Source organism: Musca domestica, unplaced genomic scaffold (genome assembly GCF_030504385.1).
Source record: "Musca domestica strain aabys unplaced genomic scaffold, Musca_domestica.polishedcontigs.V.1.1 11, whole genome shotgun sequence".
NCBI lineage: Eukaryota > Metazoa > Arthropoda > Insecta > Diptera > Muscidae > Musca > Musca domestica.
The window spans coordinates 18,761,165-18,788,709 of record NW_026712133.1 but is presented as its reverse complement, the minus strand read 5'-3'; the positions used below and the strand labels follow the sequence as shown (position 1 = coordinate 18,788,709).

The window sequence follows — 27,545 nt, the reverse complement described above, 5'->3', positions numbered from 1 at the left end:
AGTAGAGCACCCATAACAAAAAAAAAATATTTTAAGTAGGCCATACCATCTATCAACATTTGGCTTTAGAGCAGTTATAGTTTCGTTTCAAAGGGAACTAATACATGGGAGGCATGTCCAATTCTAAATCGTTTTTCACTAAATTTGACGGAGATATTTTATTCTTTTACACAAAATAAAATTGCTATAGAGTGATAAGGATTATATCAAATATATATATCGGAGCGGAGTTGCACAAAATGGAAACTGACGTCCCGAACGTCATTCAATTTGGGCTGATATTAGACATCATTTGCACAATGAGCCTGAGATATATATGCAAATCTCAGCCGTTGAATATAAAATACCTATATCTGAACCGATTTTCCCCAAATTTTATATATTTGCTTCTACACTGAATTCGGTCGGATGCGCTAAAATACAGGCCAACTTGATTTATATTGGCTATTTGGTGCACAATTAACCCGAAATCGGAGGAAGATATATATGGGACCTATATCCAAATCTGAAAGGATCTTGACCAAATTTTAAAAACATATTTCTGAGCTATGTCTGATATCTGATACCAAAGATTATTGTTGTGGAGTGCATATTGCGTTGTGGACTTTAACATCAAATCTTATAAAACATATACATGGGAGCTATAGCTATATCTGAACAGATTTTCAGAAAATTTGAAATACTTCTTTCTAGGATGAATTTTGTCGGAATTGCCAAAATTCAGCCCATTTGGACTAATATTAGCCATTTGGTGCATAAATTATCTGAAATCAGATAAAGGTATATATCGCAGCTATATCCAAATCTAATTCGAGCTATATCTAAATTTGAACCAATTCTCACCAATTTCAATATGGTTTGTACTTGGGCCAAACAAATATTGTTGTCAATCGGATTGTCAATCGGATAATAAGTGCGACCTGCAGTTTCTTCACAAAAATTCATGGAAAGGCGGACAGACTGACATCCATAAATCGACTCAGAGAGGGATTCCATGAAGATCCCCGGCATATGCCATATTTACATTTCATCAATTGCTTAAAGAAATATTATTATTTTTCCCTTTGTTGGGGAGGTACCCGAATGAATGGGTAGATTAGTTTCATATTGTGCGAAGTTAGAAGAAACATCGAATGAGTATTTTTAGTTTTATAATATTTGACTTATTTAAAAATTTGACCTTCCCCACGTAGTCGAAACACTCCATATTTACATAAGTTCTTGAGTTCGGCCAAATATTGAGTTATACTTAGATGAAACAGAATCGCCGACTTATTTCGTAAGTTATAAAGGTTATAAGTAGCCTTAATATTGACCCTTTGTGGGGGAGGTACTAGAAAGAGTAGTCCGGGATGGTACCAGAAGGAGTGAGCCGATATCTATCATCTTCACATCAACTCTTGTGTTAGTATAAATATTAGACTGTGAGAAGTTCAGAATGAATCCGATGATTATTTCGTATTTTATGAGAGATATAATTATTTAAAAATTTTACTCGTTGCTGAGGCTGAGAGAATAGATATATTTTTCTGCATAGAAAGAGAAAGGATCATCCGATTTTGCTCAAGCTTTGCAAATCTCAATATGTGCGTCAATGTTAGGTGGTGTCCCCCACAAAGGGTCAACATTTTGAATAATTATAACTCTAATAAACTTTGATGTAGCAGTCCGATTGTCGTCAAATTACACACATCACAATATTTTTATTAATCCACAGTCGGTCCACTTCTTCTGGTACCTCCCCCACAAAGGGTCAGAATTTGGAATAGCTATGAAGCTCGTAAAACGCGAAATGAGCACCTGATTCTCTTCAAATTTCACACATCTCAATATGTATACTAACACAAGATCTCCTGTGAAGATGGTTTATATCGGTCCATTTCTTCAGGTACCTCCCCCCAATGGTTCAACATTTTAAATACCAATGAAGCTCATAAAACGCGAAATTAACATCCTATTCTCAATACTTCCATCAACACAAGATCTGTGATAGAGATGGTAGAGGTCGGATCATTTCTTCTACTACCTCTCCCACATAGTGTGCAAGACTTTGATTTTCGTATAAAATTGGGTATGAATGTTCGATTTTCTTGAAATTTTGCCTATACCAATATTTTGATCTGTACTCAGTGATGTAAGACAATGAAATACTTCGGTCTACCATATCTGATATCTCACGCACATTTTAACATTTATTAAAAATTATCACATATTTCAAATAAAGTGAAGGAAGTATCCAATATAGTCCAAACCTGGCATGTCGCAGCATTTATATAATATTTATTTAGGTCCGATACGATGTTGACAATATTGGCCCATTCCTTCAGAAGTCAAAATATATTTAAATAATCAAACATTGACTGAGGGCGTTTGTCTGCAAAAGCGATTGATTATTTTTAACTTGTTTTTTTTTTTTTTAAATGTCGACCTTTTACGGTGGAGATACCATACCCATCTCCGAACTTGCTATAATATGACAATGTACCAAGCTTGGACCAAATCGGATACTACCTTCCAGAGATATCGTGCGCACCAGACAGATGAACAGACAGACGGACACCATTAGATCGACTCCCAGTGACTTGACGGATTTGGACCAAAGAGACCTTGGGTCTAAAATCTTTCTTCTGTAGCCACATGGCTGAGGGTATAATTAAAGTAGACAACTTTGCTACCCAATACTGAACAAAATATTAATGAAATTAAAAATATAGCATTGAAAATAAATTGTCAAATATTTAAAAATTTTCTCGTAATCATACATTCCTTCAAAGTTATCAAACATTAAAGTTTAAATAATTCAAGAACAGAAGCTATTTTCAGCACAATTTATCTCAACAATTTGTTTTACGTCCAAATATCTGAGGATATTGGTATCCTCAAAATTTTCATGTAAATGCGGCAAATAATAAAATTCAGATATATGCAATTATATATTGATTTAACAATTCTTTCATCTTTTGCAGGAATTTATATTTTCATTTTTACTATCGTCACGCCTATATTTACGTCCCCACGAACTGCTGGGCAAACTTCTATCCTCAGTACCTGATAGTGAATCATTAGAATCGTTGGTAGCATTATTAGCTGAATGGACAAATAAGTTTCCCTACGATTATCGAGATGAGCGCATGATGAGTCATGTTAAACATATCGTTGCCAGGTAAGTGTTTGTTAACATCGAAATCGGCTGTGGATTTCCTTTTGTTTGCCTGCAGTATCATCCATTAACCGAAATGGAGCTTAATTGTGTGTGTGTGTTTGTGTGTTTTCTTCTCATCTAATTTATTGATGCCCCCAAACGCTCGCCAATCCATCTCTCTATCACTTAAAGATGTTCCAATACACGTTTAGAAGCCATTGTTTCGGAAATATTGAGTGCCTTGTTAAAACGTTTGACTGATTTGGAAAACCATGAAGAAGAATTGAGAGCATGCCAAACAACTAATACCAGCACAGCTGCCGATAAGGTGAGTACGGGCGAAACATTAATCAACACTTTAAAAATGATTCAAACTGAGATATTTATATGTTTTGCTTGCTACCATTTCAGTCTGATTCGAATCTATTTAGCTGTCCCACTTCTACCCAATATGCCCAGATTTTGTGCCGCATTGAAAAGAAGCTAGCCAAACATATTGGACCCGAAGAGTTTGTGCAATGCAGCAGTAATGTTCTGTTGGATAAACAGGTTGGTGTTGTTTTTGGTTTCTTAGCATTTTAATAATTTTTAAGTGAATACAACAATTATACACCAAAAAGTCATGTCTCGAAATGGTTGGAACTGATAGAAAATATGTAAAATTGTAACGTAGTATAATTTCCCCTGACACAAATATTTTTATATTACCCTCATGTAACGGTATCAAACGGTATGTAGTTTGTAACTCTAAATTGATTAGATAGGTCCCCACTTCTGCATAACCTCATGTACCCTCCAAAATATTCGGTGTTTAACCACAAAACTAACTAGCCACATTTCTCAATGGAATTGTCGATGCTCACAATAGTTGCCACTATTTCTTACAAAAAGTTGTCCATTTATATCCACGTTTTCATATATTCTCCAAATAACGGTACCTATCTATTTTCAATATTTTGACTATTTTAGACGGATCCTTTCTATGGAAGTTCGTAACAATAATGCTACTTCCCCATTTTTAAATTTTGAGAGACACTGTTTTTAAGATTCTTAATAAACGAGTTTTTAAGAATGCAGTATTGGATCTGTTGGGGATAGATCCCCTAATTTTTTTCATTATACCCTACACCACATAGTGGTAAGGCTTTTATGTCTTTGTGCATTTGTTTGTAACATGGAGAAGGAAGCGAGTTACTTTTGAGGATCTTCATTCACTTTCTTAGTCAATTTATGCATGTAATTCCGTCCATCTATGTATTCTTGTGAACAAAATGCAGGTCGCATTTATTATCCGATTAAGATGAAATTTTCCAAACAATATTTGTTTGGCCCAAGAACGAACACCATTGAAATTGGTGGGAATCGCTTGAAATTTAAATATAGCTCCAACTGAATTTTGGTACAGCCCAATAGCAAGTACATCAAATTTGGAGAAAATCGATTCAAACATACCTATAATCCAAGACAATAATCTTTCGTACCAGATATCAGATACAGCACAGAGATAAGTATTTTAAATTTTGTCAAGATCAGTTCAGATTTCGGATATATATTTATCCGATATCAGGTTTATTGTGCACAAAATGTCTAATATCAACCCAAATGAACTGAATCTTTGGAATTCCGACTGAATTCAACCTAAGAAAATCGGTATAGATAGCTATAGATCCCATATACAGGGTGAGATAAGAAAAACTGCAACAAAGTCAAACGCCATAATTTTTACATTTTTTTTTAATTTTATCGAATGAAAGCAAAAAATGTCGGATTTGTTCGAATTGGTCAATTCTGGCACGAATTGTGTCCTTCAAACGGCCAATGACACCGTCACACGCCGCCCGAATGTTGCTCTGCGCTTGCTTGAGGTGATCAATATTTTGGTATTTTTTAGTGCCAACCTTGCTTTTCAAAATACTCCAGACACAATGGTCCAAGGGATTGGTATCCGGAGATTTTGATTGCCATTGTGCGCTGGAAATGAAGCGCAATTGGCGCATGCTAAGTACGATGGTGTAGAGTCCCGTTGGAATGTTCAAGGTCTGCGGCCAAAATGTTTGCATGCCGAAGGCTTTAATACACCCTCCACAATATTTACGCGATAATATTCGACATTTATTTTGATGCCACGGATGATTAATACGAGCGGAGGGCGACCATTGGCAGCTGTCGGGCTTGAGTTCTGATGGCTAACCGGAGGTGCACATTTTCAGCTGACCTCTTTGGCAAGTAAACACGATCATTTTGTTTGTTTACAAACTGCTGGACAACGAATGTTTTCTCGTCGGAGAAAACCAAATTCCACAGTTCAACAACTTCGGCCAAACGAAGAAACTCTTTAGCTATTTTGAGTCTATTTTCTTTCTGTTGCGGTGTAAGTTCTTGTACTTTTTAGAATTTCAATGGCTTTACCTCGAGCCCATTTTTCAATATTTGCCAAATGGAATATTGCTCACGAGCCATTTTTCAGCCACTGCGACGCGGGTTTCGATCAAGTCGTTTCTTTGCTTTTCGAACCATTTCTGCTGATGTAGCTATTTTCTTCCGTCCACTTCCTTGACGTCAAGCTACGCTACCAGTATCACGGTAACGGGCGATAGCACGAGACACAAAAGATTTCTTCACATTTAAATGCTGAAATGTTCTAACATTAGGCACTTGTGGTTTTCCAGCCAAATATAAAAAAATCACACTATCACGCTTGAATTCCATCACGAATAACTTTTTTTCTGGAAAATTCTCACTAAAATGCTTTTGTACGTTTTTAAACAATATAATGAGCTGTCACTGGAACATTTTTAATAGCTGTCGGACGAGTGGTTTATGAATGACAGCAGCCTGAAGTTGGTTGCAGTTTTTTCATCTCACCATGTGTACTTTTCTCTCGATTTTTGATTTTAAGTCCCTCACATTCCTTATATGCATCCCACTACTTTGATATTTTTCACCAGATATCAGATGCAGTCGAGAAATAGCAGTTTCGAATTTTATCGAAATCCGTGCAGATTTGGTTATGGCACCCATATATATCCTCGACCGATTTCGGGTTAATTGAATTCAGACTAGAAGAATGTACATCGAATTTGGAGAAAATCGGTTCAGATATAGCTGTAGCTCCCATATATATGTTTCGCCCGATTTGGTGTAAAATCCCTCATATTCTCAATATACACACCACAACCGTGTATTTGGCACCAGATATCAAAAACAGCCCATAAATATCTGTTTTAAGATTTATCGAAATCGGTTCAGATTTGGATATAGCTCCCATATATATCCTCGGCCGATTTCGGGTTAATTGAGCATCAAATGACCGACCAAATTCAGCCTAGAACAAACAAATGGACAAATGGAATGTTGTCACTTCCAACCGAATTCAGCCTAGAAGGAAGTACATCGAATTTGGAGAAAATCGGTTCAGATATAGCTATAGCTTACATATATATATTTCGCCCGATTTGGTGCTTAAGTCCCTCACATGCGTAATATTCATTCGACAACAATGATATTTGGTACCAGATATCTCATAGAATACGGAAATACCTTTGCCAAATTTTATCGAGAACGGCTAAGATTTTGATATAGCTCCCATATATTCTTAATCCAAATAGTGGCTAATATCAGCTCAAATAGAGTGCTTTCGGGACGTACTTTTCCATTTTGTGGAACTCGGCTCCGATATAAAATTTTTTAACCTAATTCTTCGCGAAGTAACATCATGCACTCTATAGCAATGTTAGTTGGTATAAAAGATTAAAATGCCTCCGTCAAATACAGTGAACGTCGATCCCGAATTAGACATGCCTCCCATATATTAGTTCCCTCTGAAACATTTGGATGAAAAAAAAATATTTTTATATTATCATTTTCTAGAACTTGCTATGGGTGGGCTAGTAATAATTTTCTAGCTCTAAAATTATATTATTTTCTAAAATCACTTTCTTTTTGAGTTGTTCTTGTATTTCTAGCATCTTCAAGATTAAGTGCAATAATTTACGTAAAGCTTTAACATTTATTCTCAAACAATTAGACATTAATAAGTACTAACGTAAATCAAGTCCAATTTAAATAGAAGAAAATTAATTTCATGTAGAAATGGAATACTATCTCTATTACCACAGGATATAATGAAAACAAAGAAGAAAGAAAACATCTAGCTAGAAAAATAAATGACAAATTTAACGTAAATCTTATGACTGTCATGTGTACTTTATCTTGAATTTTATGGTCCGCATAGTCCATACACACCCAAATACTTCCTTGTGTGTGCGTGTGGGTGGGTGGGTGACTGGCAGCAACATCCAACAGTTGAAAGTGAACGACAAGGATATTTATATGCTGGAAGATATTGCTCTCTCTCAAGGATGCAAATATAATGTTTTAATTAAGAAAATAATACATGCTCTGTGCTGTTCGTTTTCGTTTCATTCTCCTTTTCCATTCATTCTTTTTACGCAAATATTATTTTTCTTAATTTAAAAGGAAATACGCAAAAAGTATTCAACGAACAAAAAACGAGAATCATTTGAAACAAATTAATGCCAGTTTACAATTCGGTGGCTTTCGTTGTACCCTACATTATACAGTTGTGGACTTTAGTGGTTATCTTGTTTTGTATTTTCCTCACTTCCCCGTCAATTGTTTAGGGCATTGTGAGTCCCAATTTATTTTTGTTTTTTTTTATCAAACTAATGTTCTTATCTGATAGATGGGATAGTATCCCACGATATAACATATAGGGTGAGATGAAAAAAGTGCTACCAACTTCAGACTGCTGTCATTTCAAAGCCACTTATCCGATAGCTGCTAAAATTATTCCAGTGACAGCTCATTATATTGTTTACAAGCGTACAAACACATTTTGGTGAGAATATTCCAGAAAAAAGTTATTTGTGGTGGAATTCAAGCGTTATAGTGTGATTTCTTTATATTTGGCTGGAAAACCACAAGTGGCTATCGTTGGAGCACTCCAGCATTTAAATTTGAATAAATCGTTTGTGTCTCGTTCCACCGCTCGTTGCCGTGATACTGGTAGCGTAGCCCGATGGAAGTGGACGGAAGAAAACAGCAACATCAGCAGAAATGGTTCGAAAAGTAAAGAAGCGATTTGATCGAAACCCTCGTCGCAGTGGCCAAAAAATGGCTCGTGAGCTGAACATATCGCAATGTTACATTCGGCAAATATTGAAAAATGAGCTCGGGGAAAAGCCATTGAAATTCCAAAAAGTGCATCAACTTACAGCGCAAAAGAAAGAAAATAGGTTCAAAAGAGCTAAAGAGTTGCTTGGCTTGGCCAAAAGTGGTGAACTGCCGAATTTGGTATCCCCCGATGAGAAAACATTCGTTGTCCAGCAGTTTGTAAACAAACAAAATTATCGTGTTTACTTGCCAAACAGGTCAGCTGAAAATGTGCACCTTCGGCTGGCCACCAGAACTCAAGCACCGGCCTTGGTGATGGTTGGGCCGCCATAACAGCCGATGGTCGCTCTCCGCTCGTATTAATCGACAGTGGTATCAGAATAAATGCCGAATATTATCGCGAAAATATTCTGGAGTGTGTATTAAAGCCTTGGGCAATTTCGGCCGCAGACCTTCGACATTCCAACATGACTCAGCACCATCACACTCAGCACGCGACACCCAAGAATGGTTGCAAAATTAGGTTCCTCTCTTCATTTGCAGCGCACAATGGCCACCAAAATCTCCGGATACCAATCCGTTGGATTATTGTGTCTGGAGTATTTTGGAAAGCAAGGTTGGCACTAAAAAATACCAAAGTGTCGATCACGCAATCAAGCGCTGCGCTGGGAATTGGACAATATACCGCACAGCAACATTCGGGCAGCATGTGATGGTGTCATTCTCCGTTTGAAGGCCATAATTCATACCAAGGGTGACCAATTCGAACAAATCTAAATTTATTCTAAAGGAAAGCTCAAAAGTCGGGCGGGACCGACTATATGATACCCTACACCATTATGCATATTTAGTAGAGCTCTCGTAAAAAGGTTTATACAGGGCATTTCAGAGCTCTATGAGATATTTGGTACAAAATCAAAATCTATCGTGTATTTTACGAACTATAGCTATCTCTGAACCGGGTTTCTCCAAATTTTACGTATTAGCTTCTAGACTGAATTCGGTCTTATATACGAAAATTCAGGTGATTTGGGCTGATATTGACCATTTAGTGCACAATTAACTTGAAATCGATAGAATAATGTGGAGAGTATGCTATGCTATGCTATATCCAAATCTGAACAGATTTTGATAAAATCAAAATCGACTATTTTTGGGTTTTATCTGATATCTGGTACCAAATATCATTCCTGTGAAGAGTATATTACGAATGTAAGGGACTTAAAGAGAAAATCGGATGAAACATATATATGGGAGCTAGAGCTATATCTGAACCAATTTTTACTAAAATTTGTGTACTTGCTTATAGACTGGTTTCGGTCGGATTTGCCAAAATTCAGTCCATTTGGACTTATATCGGCCATTTGGTGCACAATTAACACGAAATCGGATTAAGATATATAAGGGAGCTATATCCAAATCTGAACCGATTTCCATAAAATTACAAACAGCTATTTCTGGGCTGTATCTTATATCTGGTACCAAATATCATTCTTGTAGAGTGCATATTACGAATGTGAGAGACTTAAGCACCAAATCGGATAAAACATATATATGAGAGCTATAGCTATTTCTGAACCGATTTTCTCCAAATTTGTTGTATTTGCTTTAAGGCTAATCTCGGTCACATGTGCCAAAATTCGTGCCATTTGGGCTGATATTGGCCATTTGGTGGTCAATTAACCCGAAATCGGATGAAGATATATATGGGAGCTATATCCAAATCTGAACCGACTTCGATAAAATTTAAAACAGCTATTTCTGTTCACCATCTAATACCTGGTACCAAATATCACGGTTGTGGAGTGCATAGTAGGAATGTGAGGGACTTTAAGATCAAATCGGATGAAAGATATATATGGGAGCTATAGCTATATCTGAACCGATTTTCTTTCCAAATTTGATATACTAGCTTCTAGGCCGATCTCGGTTGGGTGTGCCAAAATTCAGGTAATTTGGACTGATAGTGGACATTTGGTGCACATTTAACCTGTAATCGGATGAAGATATATATGGGAGGTATATCTAAATTTGATCCGATTCTCACCAATTTCAATAGGGATCGTCCTTGGGCCAAAAAAATTGGAAAATTTCATCTCAGTCGGATAATAAATGCGACCTGCATTTTGTTCACAAGAATACATGGACAGACGGACGGACAGACGGACTGACATGCATAAATCGACTCAGAAAGTGATTCTATGAAGGTTCTCAAAAGTAACTATGGGTCTATCTCGTTTCCTTCTCCATGTTACAAACAAATGCACAAAGACATAATTCCCTTACCACTATGTGGTGTAGGGTATAAAAATAAAAATTATGCTTTGTTGCTGTTTTTTTAACTCACCCTTTTTATGATAACAATATTTTACTTATATTCCTTTCCAAATAGATTTTTTTCTTCATCTATGAAGTACCTTAAATGCCGACCATGCTGAACTCATTGGCATTGTTAAATTTTGTACTTATTTCCTTCTTTCATTCCATTCATTTGTAATTTATGCCCCATTTATTTCTTACAGAAAAAATGGGACCAACCATCATCGTCCGGTGGACCACCAGGTGCTCAAGATCCCAAAAAGACATGCAATTTGGAGACATATCTTGATTGGTCAGCACGTTTGCGACTGTTTGTGTGCAACGAAATATTACAGGTAAATTTCAAGAAATTATGTCATTATACATTTATTCATCTTAAAATAAGAAGAAAGGTCATAAATTAATGAAAGCCCACATTAATAAATGTCAAATGTAACCGATGTAAGACAACATGCAGAACATACTTACATGTCGCATCAAGAAAGATGACAAATTTTTGTTGTGTAATTATAACGAAGATGGCTCGCATATCTTATGTCGTACGTAAGACGATAAGTAGAGATTTCTGGGATATGCACGCGTTCCCCACGAAAGTTGTGTGTCCCATACATCATTGGTAAAATGTATGTGACGTAAGGCGTACTTTTATATTTGAGTAGGGTATAGAAAGATGGATGCAATTAATTTTTTAGCAGCTATAGGAAAGTTTAAAAAAGAACCAGTAAGGAAAAGCCAAAAGTCGGTCGGAGCCTACTATATGATGCCCAGCATCATTATTCATACTAATTAGAAAAGAATAAGAAAAGAATTTACTTGAAGTAGCTCATACCACCTACCAAGAGCAGTTATAATTTAGTCTCAGAGGGAACTAATGTATGGAAGGCATATCCGATTCTGAATCGATTTTCAATAAATTTGATGGAAACAATTTTATCTTTTATACCAAATAACACAGCTATTGAGTGCATGATATCATTTTGAGAAGGATTATATTAAAACAAGTAAAAAAGCTGTAAGCCGGGCCGAACTTTGAATACCCTCCCTCCACCATTTGAAACGAATTTAACTATTCCCAAAAACAATAAAATCCGTTAAAAAAATTCTGTTAAAATCTTAGAAATACCGAATGTAGCTTTTATATTAGGGTCAATACGACGACATGGACCTGCATAGGTAACTTTTGTCATAAGCCATTACAATATTCAAATGCCAAACATAGAAAAAAATCGGTGAATAATGTAGCTAAGGTCATCAAAATACCGAATATCGGGAGGTACCGTTATATGGGGGCTGTACGAAGACGTGGACATGCACGGACAATTTTCTGTCATAGGCTGTAGTATTCATTGCAAAATTCAAATGCCAAATTTGAAACAATTCCGGTGAATAATGTCGCTAAAATCATCAAAGTAGCGAATATCGGGAAGTTCCGTTATATGGGGGCTATATGAAGACGTGAACTTACACAGACAATTTTCTGTCATAGGATGTACCATCTGTTACAAACTTCAAATACACAATTTGAAACATTTTCCGTGAATAATGTCGCTAAAATCATCAAAATACCGAATATCGGGAGGTACCGTTATATGGGGGCTATACCAAAACGTGGACCTACATCAAACATTTTCAATACCAAAAGTCCTCCAGATATAATGCACATTTGAGTAAAATTTTATCAACCTATTTCATTTCGTACAGAAGCTAGAGTGATTTCCAAGATGGACAGACGGATAGACGTACAGACGGACGGACATCGCTAAGTCGACATAGAATTTTATGCTGAGCAAGAATATATATACTTTGTGGGGTCTAAAATGTATATTTCGAGGTGTTACGAACGGAATGACAAACTTTATATACCCTCCATACTATGGTGAAGGTTATAGTTATTCAAAATTTTGACCCTTTGTGGGGGAGGTACTTCATTGAGTGGACCGATATTATCTATTTTCACACTGATGAAAATATTAGGATTTGTAAATTTTGAGCAAAAGCGGATTATCGTTTCTCTTTCTGTGATTTTTTTTTTTTTTTTTTAAATTTCGACTTTTTTGTGGTAGGTACCAGAAGAAGTGGACCGATATTGCCCATCTCCGAACTCGAGCTTGATAATAGTATAACGATGTACCAATTTTGGACCAAATTGGATACTCCCTTTGAGAGTTATCGCCAGACAGAAAGACGGACATCGCTAGATCGACTCCAAATGTCCTGAACGGATTTGGTATAAAGAGACTTAGGACTAAAAACGGTTTTTTCGATGAGGCACGTTTTGGCTGTATCAAATGATATATACAGGGTTGCCCATATTCGACGGACCCATCTGGCAACGCCATAACTTTTGACAGAGATGTTACATCGCTTAATGACATACCGCGTTTGAAGCGTCAGTCCAAGCAGATTTTTACCTTGAACCAATACACGGCACGCGAGCGCTCTGAATAGTTGAAATTTACATTCAACAGAAGAAGTCGATTGTGAAAACTCAACGTGCTTTTAAAACATTAATAAATGTGAGAAGTGCGCCTTCTAAGGACACCATTAAGCGTTTATACGAAAAATTTTCGACTGGTAATGCTCTTTCTAATCCGAAGAGGCCATATAAAAGTCGACCAAGGCGATCGGCCGAGAATATCGCTGCCGTACGAGCCAGTGTTGAGAGGTCCCCAAGAACATCCCAAAAACGCCGTTCTCAGCAGTTGGGCATGGCTCGGTCCACTTTACAACGGATTATTCGCATTGATTTGCATTTGTTCCCGTACAAAATTCAATTGACGCAAAGAATGTTGCCTGCGGACAAGCCTCGTCGATTGGAATGGACCCAAAGGCCCGTCGAATATGGGCAACCCTGTACCCTCTCTAGTCATATGGCTTTGGGTATAGATAAACAGGCCAGTCAATGCTCGAGTTATCTCGATACTCAACAAAAAATTTATCGATATTTTAAGAGGTGAAAAAAGTAAATGGTCAGATACCGATGAGCATATGAGCATAGCTGACAATATATCATAGAACAATCATTTATTAGCATAAAATCAGGCAGCAAAGACGCACGACGTGTGACGTCATACATAAGTGACTGATACATTTAACTAAATTTAAAATTGATTTTGGTTTGGACGGGGTATCGAGAGCCGCTATTGTGATAAAGGAGAATTTTAGTCATTTTTAGACTACTTCATGTTTCGTGAAAGCTAAATTTCTCTAGTCCAAAGCGAATGGCTAAGTAATAAACATGCCCTATTCCATGCCATGTTCCGTTCCTATGCTGAACTAACAGAAAACATTTGTATATCATATACGAAAGTATAATTCTATCCGTAAGCTCTAAGGATTAGTACAAAATAATATCACGAATAATCCGGATTACGAAAGAATTACTCACTCTTTCGACATACGACTTGTTTTATGTTGATAAAGTCCAATCTCTGTCGAATTATAAATGTATTCATGTCCATTTGTCGACGTAAGACAGGACAAACAATGTGATTAATTAGTTCAGTAGAACAAGAGAGAAAATACTCTTGAAAATTGTGTCATTCTACGGAAATATCAATAAAATCCTATTAAACACTCGCAAGATTGAGATTTATTCATTTCTGCGTCCATTCATGTGCATTTACATCTTTGATGTGTATATGTGTGTAAGTGTGTGTGTGTTTTTGCTTGCGAATGTGTTCTGTAAAAATGGTCACACAATCCTCACCAATGTCAACATTATTAACAGTTCCTTTCGTGTGACACGGTTTACTGGATAGCTGGATACAAGGAATACCTAGTGAAGCTACTCAACAATTCCGTTTTATGTTCTTCATCGTTGCACCGTTCAACGGAAAAAACAACTCACGTCCACGCAGTCATGTCATCCACAACTTTTTGTGGAGGCATTGTTGTTGTCATTTGCTTGTTTGTGTTGTGACCAATGAATACTTCCTCCCGAGCGCTGATAGGCACAATGGGAGATTTTACAGAATTGTTGTGTTTGGAACGGTAGATAGCCTGTGAAGTATTTAAATTAAAAAAGACCGGTAACTAAAAGTTTTTAAGAAAAAAAAAATCCGTAGATTTGTTCTCTTTGCATTTTTAGGAAAATGGACGACATTTTCTGAGTATTACAATCCCAATCTCTATTTTTTTTAATGATACACTCAGCAATATGGATGCAGAGGGTGTATATCATTTGATACGGCCAAAACGTGACTCATCGAAATAACTGGTCTAGGCCCTAATGTAACGTGGCTTTCTCTTCGGCTGAGGTAAGCTCAGCAGTACCCAGGGTCATAAGAATAGATTTCTCCCTTTCCTAGGGGTTAAAATTGCTGTGTTTTATTGATTTTTCATAGATTCGGCAACCGATGTCTAGGTCTTTGTAGATGGATCGAAACTCTATTGGGTTCTGCAGCTCGAGTTTAGCTATTCGGGTCGTCTACAAGGGCTAGGTAACTAATATAGCTAAGGTTTATAACTACATCTACTCCACTATCAATATATGGAACAGCGAGCCGAAGCTTCTGGGGAACAGCGGGATGAAACTCCTGCGGGACAGCGAGCCAAAACTCCCGCGGAACAGCGAGCCGAAGCTTCTGGGGAACAGCGAGCTGAAACTCCTGCCGAACAACGGGCCGACGGCTAGTCTTGAAATAAGTATTCCCAGCTGACGCTTTTGTTAGTCGGATGACGGTGGATGACTTAGATAATCACAACCTACCCTTTGACAAACCCCCTGCAGTACCAAGCCTGTCTTATCGTACCGCAATCCGAACAATATATCTGACCGGCAATGCCAAGTCAATGAAAATTCTTAGCTATATGCTGTGAACAGCATGTCACTGAAAACTAAGTTGTTTACTACGCGCCCAACGAATGCGGTGGTTGTTGGCTTATGCTGCTATATTGTGGTCTGGCTAAGGCCTTGGTTGCTGTGGCCGTTGCAATATGTGATGAAATCATTACGCTACACTTAGCTTCTTGGGATTTAATTCGTTACACGACATTTGGAGTCGATATAGGGTTGTCCGTCCATCTGTCTATCCCTCTGGCTGGTGCGCACGATAACACGATAACATCGTAATATTATTGTCTAACTTAGGTCGAGTTTGAAGATGGGCAATGTCGGTCGACTGCTTGTGGTACCTCCCCACAAAAAGTCAAAATTTTTATAGAAAATAATTTACCTCAGAGAACAAGAAAGGATGATCCATTTCCATTTTGTGCATTCTTTACAATTCCTAATGTTTGTATGGATGGACAATATCGGCCCACTCCATAAAAGTACTTGACCCCACAAAGGATCAAAAATTTGAAGAAATATAACTCTTATAAAATGAAAAATAAGAGTCTGATTCTCTTCGAATTTCATTGTATTTTTATTAACTCAAGATCTGGTGTGAAGATGGTTAAAATTTTTGAATAGACATGAAACATATAAAATGCGAAATGAGCATCCGATTACTTTCAAATTTGGCATATCTCAATATTTCTATCAACAGAAGATCAGGTGTTAATATGCAATATATCGGACCAATCCTTCTGGAACCTTCCCCACAAAAGATCAACATTTTCAAAAAACATGTGTTGCTCCAACTTTGCGAATCCTAATATGTGTATTAGTGCTAGGACAGCATCGGTCCACTCCATCAGGTACCTCCCCCACCAAGGGTCAAGAATTACAGTCTATAAAAGAAATATGTCTACACAGGTTCAGGTCTTCGTATAGGCCCCATATATCAGTACCTCCCTATATTCGGTATTTTGACGACAGGTACCAGGTCTTAGTATAGCCCCGATATAACGGTACCTCACTATATTAGGTTTTTTGATGGTCTTAGCTATATTACTCCCCGGCTACACTTCTTACAGACCAAAATATAACGGCTATATTCGGTATTTTTAAGATTTTAAAGGATTTTATTTATTTTGAAAATTTCCAAATGGTGAAAGTTCTGCTCACTGCTATTTTACTTGCGAATTTTAGGAAAATTATCGAAATTTTCTGAGTATCTCAGTTTTTAACTATTACAAATCTTACTCACCTTTTTCATTTTCGAAAAATTGGCACATCAAATAATTAATATATTTTAAAGTCCTGTCAATATTTTCGAATGGCTTTGACCAATAGAGTTTTAGTCAAAGTCACCGAGTGTCAGAGTTTTCTTAAGTATTTGATTATTTCCATTGATGTCGCTTGTTATTCTGATTTCTTCATCCTTGATATTTCCACTATCCTCCACTGTGAGCCAATCTAAGTTATTTTTATTCCCACAAACCAGCACGCATTCGTGCGTATGTGTGTTTTTGTGTGTATGTGCCCACTGAAATCCAGCAACATCCTGTTTACTTTTATAAACTTACAATACTCCTTAATTTATTCACAATGTGTACAGAATCTCTGTCATTTATGTGTACCATTGAATGTTAATAACGAAAGAGTCACAAGTTGTTTTTTGTGTCGCATACAACACGGTTGCATTAAGCCAACCAAAGTTCCAGTTCCACTTCCTTTCATCTTAAGCCTCTACATGTGTATGTATGTGTATGCAAACACATATAGCAGTGGAAGTAGTCTCAATCAGACTCTGTGTGACAACACAACATATGAAACATCCGCTTCCCATTTATTCATCCATCAACAAGAAAAAACGCATCAGGATGAACATCCTTCATGTACTTATCGTAAATTCTCGTCAGTACCTTATGTTGCTGGTACGGGTTTGTTTGTTGTTCTTTTTGTTAACCCCCTCTATAATAAGAGCAATGGTACGGTAGATACATATGTCATGTTTATTATTATGTTTGTATAACATGCCTGGACAATTCTTTTAGCTGCGGATTTATGAAATTCGTATTTTTGGGCCTATGCAATTTTTATGAGATTTTGTGATGGGTCAAATACTTACGATATGGCATGACGTGGTTTGAGTTTTCTTTTACCTTTAATTCACATTTAACGCAAAGAACGCTACACTAACAAACAAAGCAATCAGTAGCATTATAAATGTTGAAAAAGTTATTTATATGATGTTGCTCAGAGCTCGGTCGGAATTATTGAGGGATCTGATTTGTTAGAATATTCGAAGGCAACAGAACTTGAGTTAGTAAAAATATTGGGATATATGATATATGCTTATTTTGCAATTTATGAGAGATATAATTATTCAAAATTTGATCAGAAGGATAGGTCCGATATATCTCATCTCCACATCAGATCTTTGCAATAAAAAATTTTTGGGATATGTGATACTTATTTCACATTTTATGGGAGATAGGGTAAGTGTACCAGTAGTCGGCACTTTTAGGATTTTCGCGTTTTTAATCGCTCACCATTCTGAGTGGAACTTTTCAATTATTACAAAGTTAATTTATTCAGATTCGAAATTTTGTAGTTTTTGCAATAATAAATAAAATTTTAATAATTTTTTATTTAATTTCATAAATTGGTAGTATTATTAAAACAATGTTTTTTTGCCAGTAGTCGGCACCACTTGCTAATTGTCGGTATGGCATGTTCCAAAAGTCGGCATACCAATTTTTTTGTAAGAATAATTTAAAATAATAATAAATTAATTCATTAAAATATAATATTTTTGTTTAGTTAAACTGATTCGACGTCATTATTGTACTTTTTTTAAGAATATGGATTGTTGAGAATTTTCACAGACAAAAATTTAAATTTTATTAGAATAAATCATCTTTTATTAGCGAAATTGTACACAAAGATAGCTGACAATATATTTGAAGTAAACAAAATACATTTAGTTATAATAGTTTCATTTATTTGGGCTTAAAAATAAGAAGTGCCGACTACTGGGACATGCCGAACTTAGGCACACTTACCCTAAAATAATTAAAAAATTTGACCTGCTATGGGGGAGTTACCAAAAGGGATAGACCGATATATCCCATCTCCGGTTCCATCTCTACCATCAGATCTTGTGTTGATGGATGGATTTTAATTTCGCGTTTTATGAAATTCAGGAATATTCAAAATGTTGACCCTTTGTGGGGAAGGTACCATAAGCAGTGAACCGATACATCCATCTTCACAGCAGAACTTGGGTTATTAAAAATGTTGTTATGTGTGTAATTTGAAGAAAACCGGATCCTTATTTCGATTTTTATGTTAGTTTTGGTTATTCAAAACTTTGACCCTTTGTGGGGGAGGTACCAGAAGGAATGGTCCGATCTCTACCATCTTTATAACAGATCATGTGTTGATGGAAATATTTAGATGTGCCAAGTCTGAATGGAATCGGATGTTAACTTCCTGTTTTATGAGCTTCATGAATGTTCAAAATTTTGGCCTTTTGTGGGAGAGATAATAAAAGGAGTGCTTCGATATATTCCAATTTCACAACAGTTCTTGGATTAACAAAAATATTGTGATGTGTGTAATTTGAGAGTCCGATTTTCTAGGACTCTTACATCACATTTTATAAGAGTTATAATAATTCAAAATGTTGACCCTTTGTGAGGGAGGTACTGGTTGGAGTGGACCAATATTGTTCATTTTCGCACCTGACCTAGCACTGACGCAAACATAGGAATTTGCAAAGTTGGAGAAAAATCGGATTATCCTTCTCTCTCTGTGCAGTAAATTATTTTCTTCTTTGACAATTTCGCACTTTTGTGTGGGAGGTACCAGAAGCAGTGATATCGGTCCACTCCGAACTCGATCTAAGTTTGACAATAATATTACGATGTACCAAGTTTAGATCAAATCGGTTACTCCCTTTGAGAGTTATCGTGTGCACCAACCAGCCATACAGACGGACGGACACCTCTAGATCGACTGCAAATGTCCTGAAACGGATTTGGTCTAAAGAGACATAGGGTTTAAAAACGTTATATCGATGAGGCACGTTATAACCTTATCTATATATATATAGCCATATATATAAACAGTAAGGAAAAGTCATAAGTCGGGCGGGGCCGACCTATCCACCTATCAATATATGGCTTTAGAGCAGTTATAATCTGTTTTCAAAGGGAACTAATATATGGGAGACATATCCAATTCTGAATCAATTTTAATTAAATTTTTATCTTTTATACCAAATAATATTATCACTTCGAGAAGGATTATATTAAAAATATATTAATCGGAGCCGAGTTCCATCAAATGGACACGTACGTCCATTATTTGCAAAAATAAATCTGAAATCGTATTAAGGAAATATATGGGAGCTATATCTAAATCTGAACCAATCTTGATAAAATTTGGCAGAGGAACTTTTGTGCTGTATCTGATATATGGTAGCAAATATCATTCTTATGGAGTGCATCATACGAATGTGAGAAACTTAAAAACCAAAACGGATGAAAAATATATATTGGAGCTTTAGCTATATCCGCACCGATTTTCTCCCAATTCGATGTACTTGCATCTAGACTAAACTCGGTCAGATTTGCCTAAATTCACTCTATTTGATGCACAATAAACCTGAAATCGGATTAATATATATATGGGAGCTATATCCAATTCTGAAAGGATCTTGATACAATTTGACAAAGGTATTTCTTTTCTGTGTCTGATATCTGGTACCAAATATCATTCTTGTGAAGTGCATATTACGAATGTGAGGGACTTAAGCACCAAATCGGATGAAACTTATATATGGAAGCATAGTTATATCTGAGCCGATTTTTACCAAATTTGATGCAGTTGCTTCTAGACCGAATCGCCAAAATTCAGGACAATAGGATTGTTATTAGCCATTTAGTGCACAATTAAACCGAAATCGGTTGAAGATATATATGGGAGCTATATTTAAATTTGAACTGATTCTCACCAATTTAGATCTAGATCTGATCCGATTATCACCAATTTCAATAGGGTTCGTCCTTTTGCCAATAAAATATTGTGTGGAATATTTCATCTTAATTGGATTATAAATGCGTCCTGCATTGTGTTCACAAGGATACATGGACAGGGCGAACGAACGGACTGACATGCATAAATCGACTCAGAAAGTTATTCTATGATGATCCTCAAAAGTAACTATTTGTCTATCTCGCTTCCTTCTTCATGTTACAACCAAATTCACAAAGTCATAATACCCTTACCACTATGTGTTGTAGTGTATAAAAATCTGTAAGTATATCATCAGTTGTCTTTCGGTAACTTTATGTCACTTGGACTTCGACCACCTGTTTTTCATAATCTTATTCTAAAATTTTAGCTGTGTGAATATTCTCTTTTTACAAATATTAATTACAAAGCACTTCACATATGAACATATTCTACCAAAATCATATTTATTCTGCTATGTCACAAGGTATATACGATTCGGTTCGTACCAACTTTATACCATTTCCACATTACATTAAATTTTTTTTCTTGCATTTCGTGGAACCAACATGTTCTGGTTATTACTTATTTAATATTTACAACCAAACTGGATGAAAAAAACCCAAACTGAATAAAAAAAACTTTCCAGGTTGTTTGTATTTTCATGTTTTTGGCCAACATTGTACACATGTCCGTTTGTCAATCGTCCGACCAACCATTCCATCTATCCATCACCTAACCATGTGGGGTAGTGGTTCCACCACACACACACATACATGCATGTGAAAATTATACAGTTGAATGTTGCTGTAAGGCACGTAAATTTCCCAATGTCCGTCCGATCATACAGTCCAACGAATGTCTGGTTTAAATATCCTCATGAATGCTCATTCATACATATGTGTGTTTTGGCACACACACACACCGCATGCCTGTTTCTAAATAATCTTTGACACTGTGCTGAATGTACAAACGTAATTTTTTTCTGTGTCATTTTGTAACATTTTATGCAATTTCTTCTGCCCATTTTTTGTTTCTCTATGCTTAGGTTTTTTAATTAAAAATGTTAGCCGAACGTGTCTATTTGATGTCGAGTAGGTTTTCCACAAATTTTAAATGCAAAAAAAAAAAAAAAATTATTTCAACATATTTGTTTATTCTTTTACTTCCGGTTGAGGTTTTGCAAATACAGACTCAAATGGAAATTTTAGAAAAATTGTCAAAGCAACTTTAAGTAATGCATGTTGTTTATTTACCAAGTAGATTTGGTTCCGGTAAAAATTTAACTGGAATTTGTCAAATAAAAATATACCAGTATAATTTTAACGTGAAGTAAATATTTAGAGTAGTTTATGTTAAATGACTAGGAATTTATTCATAGCGATAGATGCTCCATCAAAGTTAAAAATATTACCCCGCAACTTAAAGCAAACCAGTAAGGAAAGGTCAAAAGTTGGGCGGGCCGACTATGTTTTACCCCACACCTCTATGCGTATTTAGTAGAGCTGCCGCAACAACAACAGTTCATTGTTGTTGTAAAATAGTTAGGCATAATCCCATTATTGTTTTTATACCCTCCACCATAGTATGAAGGGTATATTAAGTATTACGCAAAGTATACATATATTCTTGATCAGCATAAAATTCTATGTCGATTTAGCAATGTACGTCCGCCTGTGGAAATCACTCTTGCTTCCGAACGAAATTATGTGTGTTGATAAAATATTACTCAAATGTATATTATGACTATGTAGGTCCACGTATTGGTATAACCCCCAAATAATGCTGCCTCCCAATATTTAGTATTTTGGTGATTTAAGCTACATTATTCACCGGAAATGTTTCAAATTTGGTATTTAAAGTTCGCAATGGATACTAAAGCCTGTGACTCCCCATATAAGGTACCTACAGAATTTCGGTATTTTAGCTTCATTATTCACCGTTTTTTTATGTTTGGCATTTGACAAAAGTTGCCTATGCAGGCCCACGTCGTCGTATACATACGGCTATATTCGGTATTTCTAAGATTTTAACAGAATCCTTAACTGATTTTATTTTATTTATTTATTTATTTTTATACCCTACACCACATAGTGGTAAGGGTATTATGTCTTTGTGCATTTGTTTGTAACATGGAGAAGGAAACGAGATAGACCCATAGTTACTTTTGAGAACCTTCATAGAATCACTTTCTGAGTCGATTTATGCATGTCCGTCCGTCTGTCCGTCCGTCCGTCTGTCCATGTATTCTTGTGAACAAAATGCAGGTCGCATTTATTATCCGATTGAGATGAAATTTTCCAAACAATCTTTTTTTGGCCCAAGGACGAACCCTATTGAAATTGGTGAGAATCGGATCAAATTTAGATATAGCTCCCATATATATCTTCATCCGATTTCGGGTTAAATGAGCACCAAATGTCCACTATCAGTCCAAATTACCTGAATTTTGGCACACCCAACCGAGTTCCGCCTAGAAGCAAGTATATCAAATTTGGAGAAAATCGGTTCAGATATAGCTATAGCTCCCATATATATCTTTCATCCGATTTGATCTTTAAGTCCCTAACATTCCTACTATGCACTCCACAACCGTGATATTTGGTACCAGGTATTAGATGGAGCACAGAAATAGCTGTTTTAAATTTTATCGAAATCGGTTCAGATTTGGATATAGCTCCCATATATATCTTCATCTGATTTCGGGTTAATTGACCACCAAATGGCCAATATCAGCCCAAATGGCCCGAATTTTGGCACATGTGACCGAGATTAGCCTTAAAGCAAATACAGCAAATTTGGAGAAAATCGGTTCAGAAACAGCTATAGCTCCCATATATATGTTTCATCCGATTTGGTGTTTAAGCCTCTCACATTCGTAATATGCACTCCACAAGAATGATATTTGGTACCAGATATAAGGTACAGCCCAGAAATAGCTGTTTGTAATTTTATCGAAATCGGTTCAGATTTGGATATAGCTCCCATATATATCTTCATCCGATTTCGGGTTAATTGTGCACCAAATGGCCGATATAAGTCCAAATGGACTGAATTTTAGTACATCGGACCAAATTCAGCCTAGAAGCAAGTATATCAAATTTAGTGAAAATCGATTCAGATATAGATATAGCAACCATATATATGTTTCATCCGATTTAGTGTTTTAGTCCCATACATTCGTAATATTCACTCCACAACCGTGATATTTGGTACCAGGTATTAGATGGAGCACAGGAACAGCTGTTTTAAATTTTATCGAAATCGGTTCAGATTTGGATATAGCTCCCATATATATCTTCATCCGATTTCGGGTTAAATGTGCACTAAATGGTCAATATCAGCCCAAATCACCTGAATTTTCGTACATAAGACCGAATTCAGTTCGGAGATAGCTATAGTTCGTAAAATGCACGATAGAATTAGATAGATTTTTATTTTGTACCAAATATCTCATAGAGCTCTGAAATGCCCTGTATAAACCTTTATACGAGAGCTCTACTAAATATGCATAGTGGTGTAGGGTATCATATAGTCGGCCCCGCCCGACTTTTGAGCTTTCCTTACTGGTTTTTTTTTTTGAAAAATTGCAAAATTTGTTCCAAATTGTGGAGGGTATTCAAAGTTGGGCCCGGTCGAATTTACAGCTTTTTTACTTGCTTTTATAAAAACAACGTTTGGAAAGTTTATATTGGGAACCCATGTGAAGTAGATCATACCAACGATGTACTCCAAATATGGCACATTGTAATATTTATATCCGATTTAGGACAGATACAAATTGCACAATATTGGTCAACTGCTTCGGAACCTCCCTCATAAAGGGTCTGCAGTGTGAATAATCATAACACAAGGTTGGGGGTATACTTCTGTCGGCAAAACTGTCTAATACTATTTAACTTGTTAAAAAAAACACACATTATTAAATGTTTCCAATAAACGGTCAAAATATTCTAAAAATTATTTATTATAATTATTAGAAAATTTGGCCCGTTGAAGGAGAGGTACTTGATGGAGTTGGCTTAGTATTGTTCACTTTCGCACTGGACCAAGCATTGCCAAAAATATTAACATTAGCAAATTTGAACAAAATTGGACGATCCTTTTTTGTTCTATTGGTAAATTATTTTCTTTGAAAATGTTTACCATGACTCAATCAGAAAGGTTGTCCAACTTCAAGAAACTAGGAAAAATGCAAATACGCACCGGAGTCTTATGGTGTCAAATAGACTTTTAAATTTGCAAAAATTTGTTTTCCTTAATTCACATCTTCCACAAAATTGATCTAAGATAGTAGGTCAACATAGTTTTATCCAAAAATTCTACAAACTGTTACCCATGAACGTCAAAAATATGCATTTATTTATTTAATTTAAAATTATTATATTTTTGATTCCCAACAATACACACACATGCACAAAATGTTTATATATTTTGACAGAAAAGGACACTAAAAGAAAACCAGTAAAGAAAGTCCTAAAGTCGAGTGGGGCCGACTCCACATAATAATTAAAAGTTTTTATGGGAGAATTCAATCATACACCCTATGATTATAATTTAAAATTCAATGCCGAAGCATTTGTATCTTTTAAATTCGGACTTGTATTACCCACTTGGTGCAAATTTTATATCAGATAAAGATATATATGGGAACTATAATAAAATATATTATAATAAAATATTTGACGTTTGGTGCACAATAAAATGTAAATCGGACGAAGTTATATATAGGAGCTATATCCAAATCTGAACCGATCTCGATAAAATTTGGCAAATGTATTTCTGAGCTATATTTGATATGTTTCCCTGAATATCGTTGTTACGGAGTGCATATTACGGCTGTGGGTAACAAATACAAAAAATCGGATGAACAATATATAGCTATATCTGCACCGATCTTCACCAAATTTGGCATACTACCTTCTAGACTCAATTCGGTCGTATGTGCCAAATTCCATCCCATTTGGGCAAATATTAGACGTTTGCACAATAAAAGGTAAATCGGACGAATGGGAGCTATATCCAAATCTGAACCGATCTCGATAAAATTTAGCAAAGGTATTTCTGAGCTGCATTTGATATATTTTCCCCAATATTATTGTTACAGAGTGCATATTACGGCTGCGGAGGACAAAAATAACATATCGGATGAACAATATATATGGGAGCTATATCTGAACCGATTTCGATCAAATTTGGCATACTTATTTTTAGGCCTAATTTGGTTGTATGTGCGAAATTCCATACTATTCGGGCTTATATTACACGTTTGATGCACAATAAAAGGCAAATCGGACGAAGATATATATGGGAGCTATATTTAAACTTTCACTGATTATCTCCAATTTCAATAGGGTTCGTCCTTGGGCCAAACAATCAGATAATAAATGTGACCTGCATTATGTTCACAAGAATATATGGACAGACGGACGGACATGCATAAATCGACTCACAATGTGAGTGACAAGATCATTAAAATTAACTATGGGTCTATCTCGCTTCCTTCTCCATGTTACAAACAAATGCACAAAGACGTAATACCCTTACCACTATGTGGTGTAGGGTATAATAACTTCTATGACAAAAAACATTTTTTCCCAAGTGACGAGATCGTAAGCTCAATAGAAAAGGAACCAAGGAATTAAATAAAACTTAAATTCTTTTGGAAAATCTTCTAAATCTTACAGCCGCACTTATAAACATTTACATCTTTCTCCACTTGTTATGATTTCGTTCTACCTGAACGAAGTAGCATATTATTTTCTCCGAATTTGATGTTCTTGCTTCTAGACAGAATTCGGTGGGATGTACCGAAATACAGGTCATTTGGACTTATATTGGCCATTTGGTGCACAATCATCCCGAAATCGGTTGAAGATATATGTGGGAGCTATATCTAAATTTGAACCAATTCTCACCAATTTCAAAAATGTTCGTCCTTGAGCCAAATAAATATTTTTGGAACATTTCATTTAAATGGGATAATAAATGCGACCTGCATTTATTATGACTGCATTTATGGACAGACTGGCGGACGGACGGATGCACTTACGGACTGAAATGTATAAATCGACTCTGAAAATGATTCTAGGAATATCCTCAAAGGTAACTATGTGTCTATCTAGCTTCCTTCTCCATGTGACCAAGACCCGCGAAATAGCTGAAATCAGCGGGTATCTTACTATAAGGGCAATACGAAGATGTGGACCCATAATGATAATTTTGTGCGTAGAGAGTTTCTACTAAAAATTTCAAAAAGTGTATCGATACGACCCATATTTTGTACCAATGATTCTAGATATAACTCAAAACCTTTATAAACTTTCAAACCTCTCCGTTAAATGTTTCGAAGTATAGAGCAAAATATTGATGACCCTTTGGGTTTGCCCTAAGAATACAAACACTTTCGATTTGATCTACTTATTGAATATAATCTTTGAAGTTTCCCACCCACAGACCTTGACCCGAAAAAATTGGCATAGTCTTGATATAAAAACTAAGCCTATATTTTTTATACAAAGTTTAAAAATGGAACACAAAAGTTATCATCACGTGCTATGATTCAATATTTCGTATTTTTTGACGAGGAGGATACCGTCAATGTTGCTCATTATAAGTCTAAAATTTGGTATAACCCTAATTTAATTAGCTCGAAGGTTCCAAATAATTTTCGTAACCAAATGGCTATACATTTGTCGATTTTTTGGTTCTTCCTCGATGCGGAAAGATGTATAGGTATACTATTTTATTTTCTTAATTACGATCTCACTTCTAAGGACGTTAGTTTCGATATTTTATAATTTTAAATATCTGCCGTATAAAGACTTAATAATTTGCTAATCAGTTTGGACTCTAATTGCATTCTAGTCAAAATCTTCTTCGACATTAAAGCCATAGCATAATCTGTAACATTGTTATTTACAACAGAATGCCTCACAAGAACTTCTATTGCTTCTTATCCTTACCTAGAACCATATATCACAAGTCAGCCTCAAAAAACCAACATGACGTTGGGACAAATTAACGATGACTCTCAGTTAATAACTAAAACGTTCAAACCATGTTTAACGAAACTTTTGGTCCATAAACCTGTTCGAAAATTGTGTGCCCATGGCTGAAATTCGATTACAGCCAATATACATTGAAAATTGCATTTAC

At 35.9% G+C, this 27,545-nt stretch overlaps 1 protein-coding gene across 1 annotated transcript in view; it reads left to right on the top strand.

Moving 5' to 3' along the window:
• LOC101891098 (uncharacterized) overlaps nucleotides 1-27,545 on the top strand; it is a 185,693-nt gene that overhangs the window by 35,193 nt on the left and 122,955 nt on the right. The window contains exons 4-7 of the mRNA XM_020039913.2: nucleotides 2,967-3,163; nucleotides 3,335-3,470; nucleotides 3,554-3,691; nucleotides 10,801-10,932. Of these exons, the coding sequence (XP_019895472.1) occupies nucleotides 2,967-3,163; nucleotides 3,335-3,470; nucleotides 3,554-3,691; nucleotides 10,801-10,932 (603 nt within the window). The remainder of the gene's footprint in view (nucleotides 1-2,966; nucleotides 3,164-3,334; nucleotides 3,471-3,553; nucleotides 3,692-10,800; nucleotides 10,933-27,545) is intronic.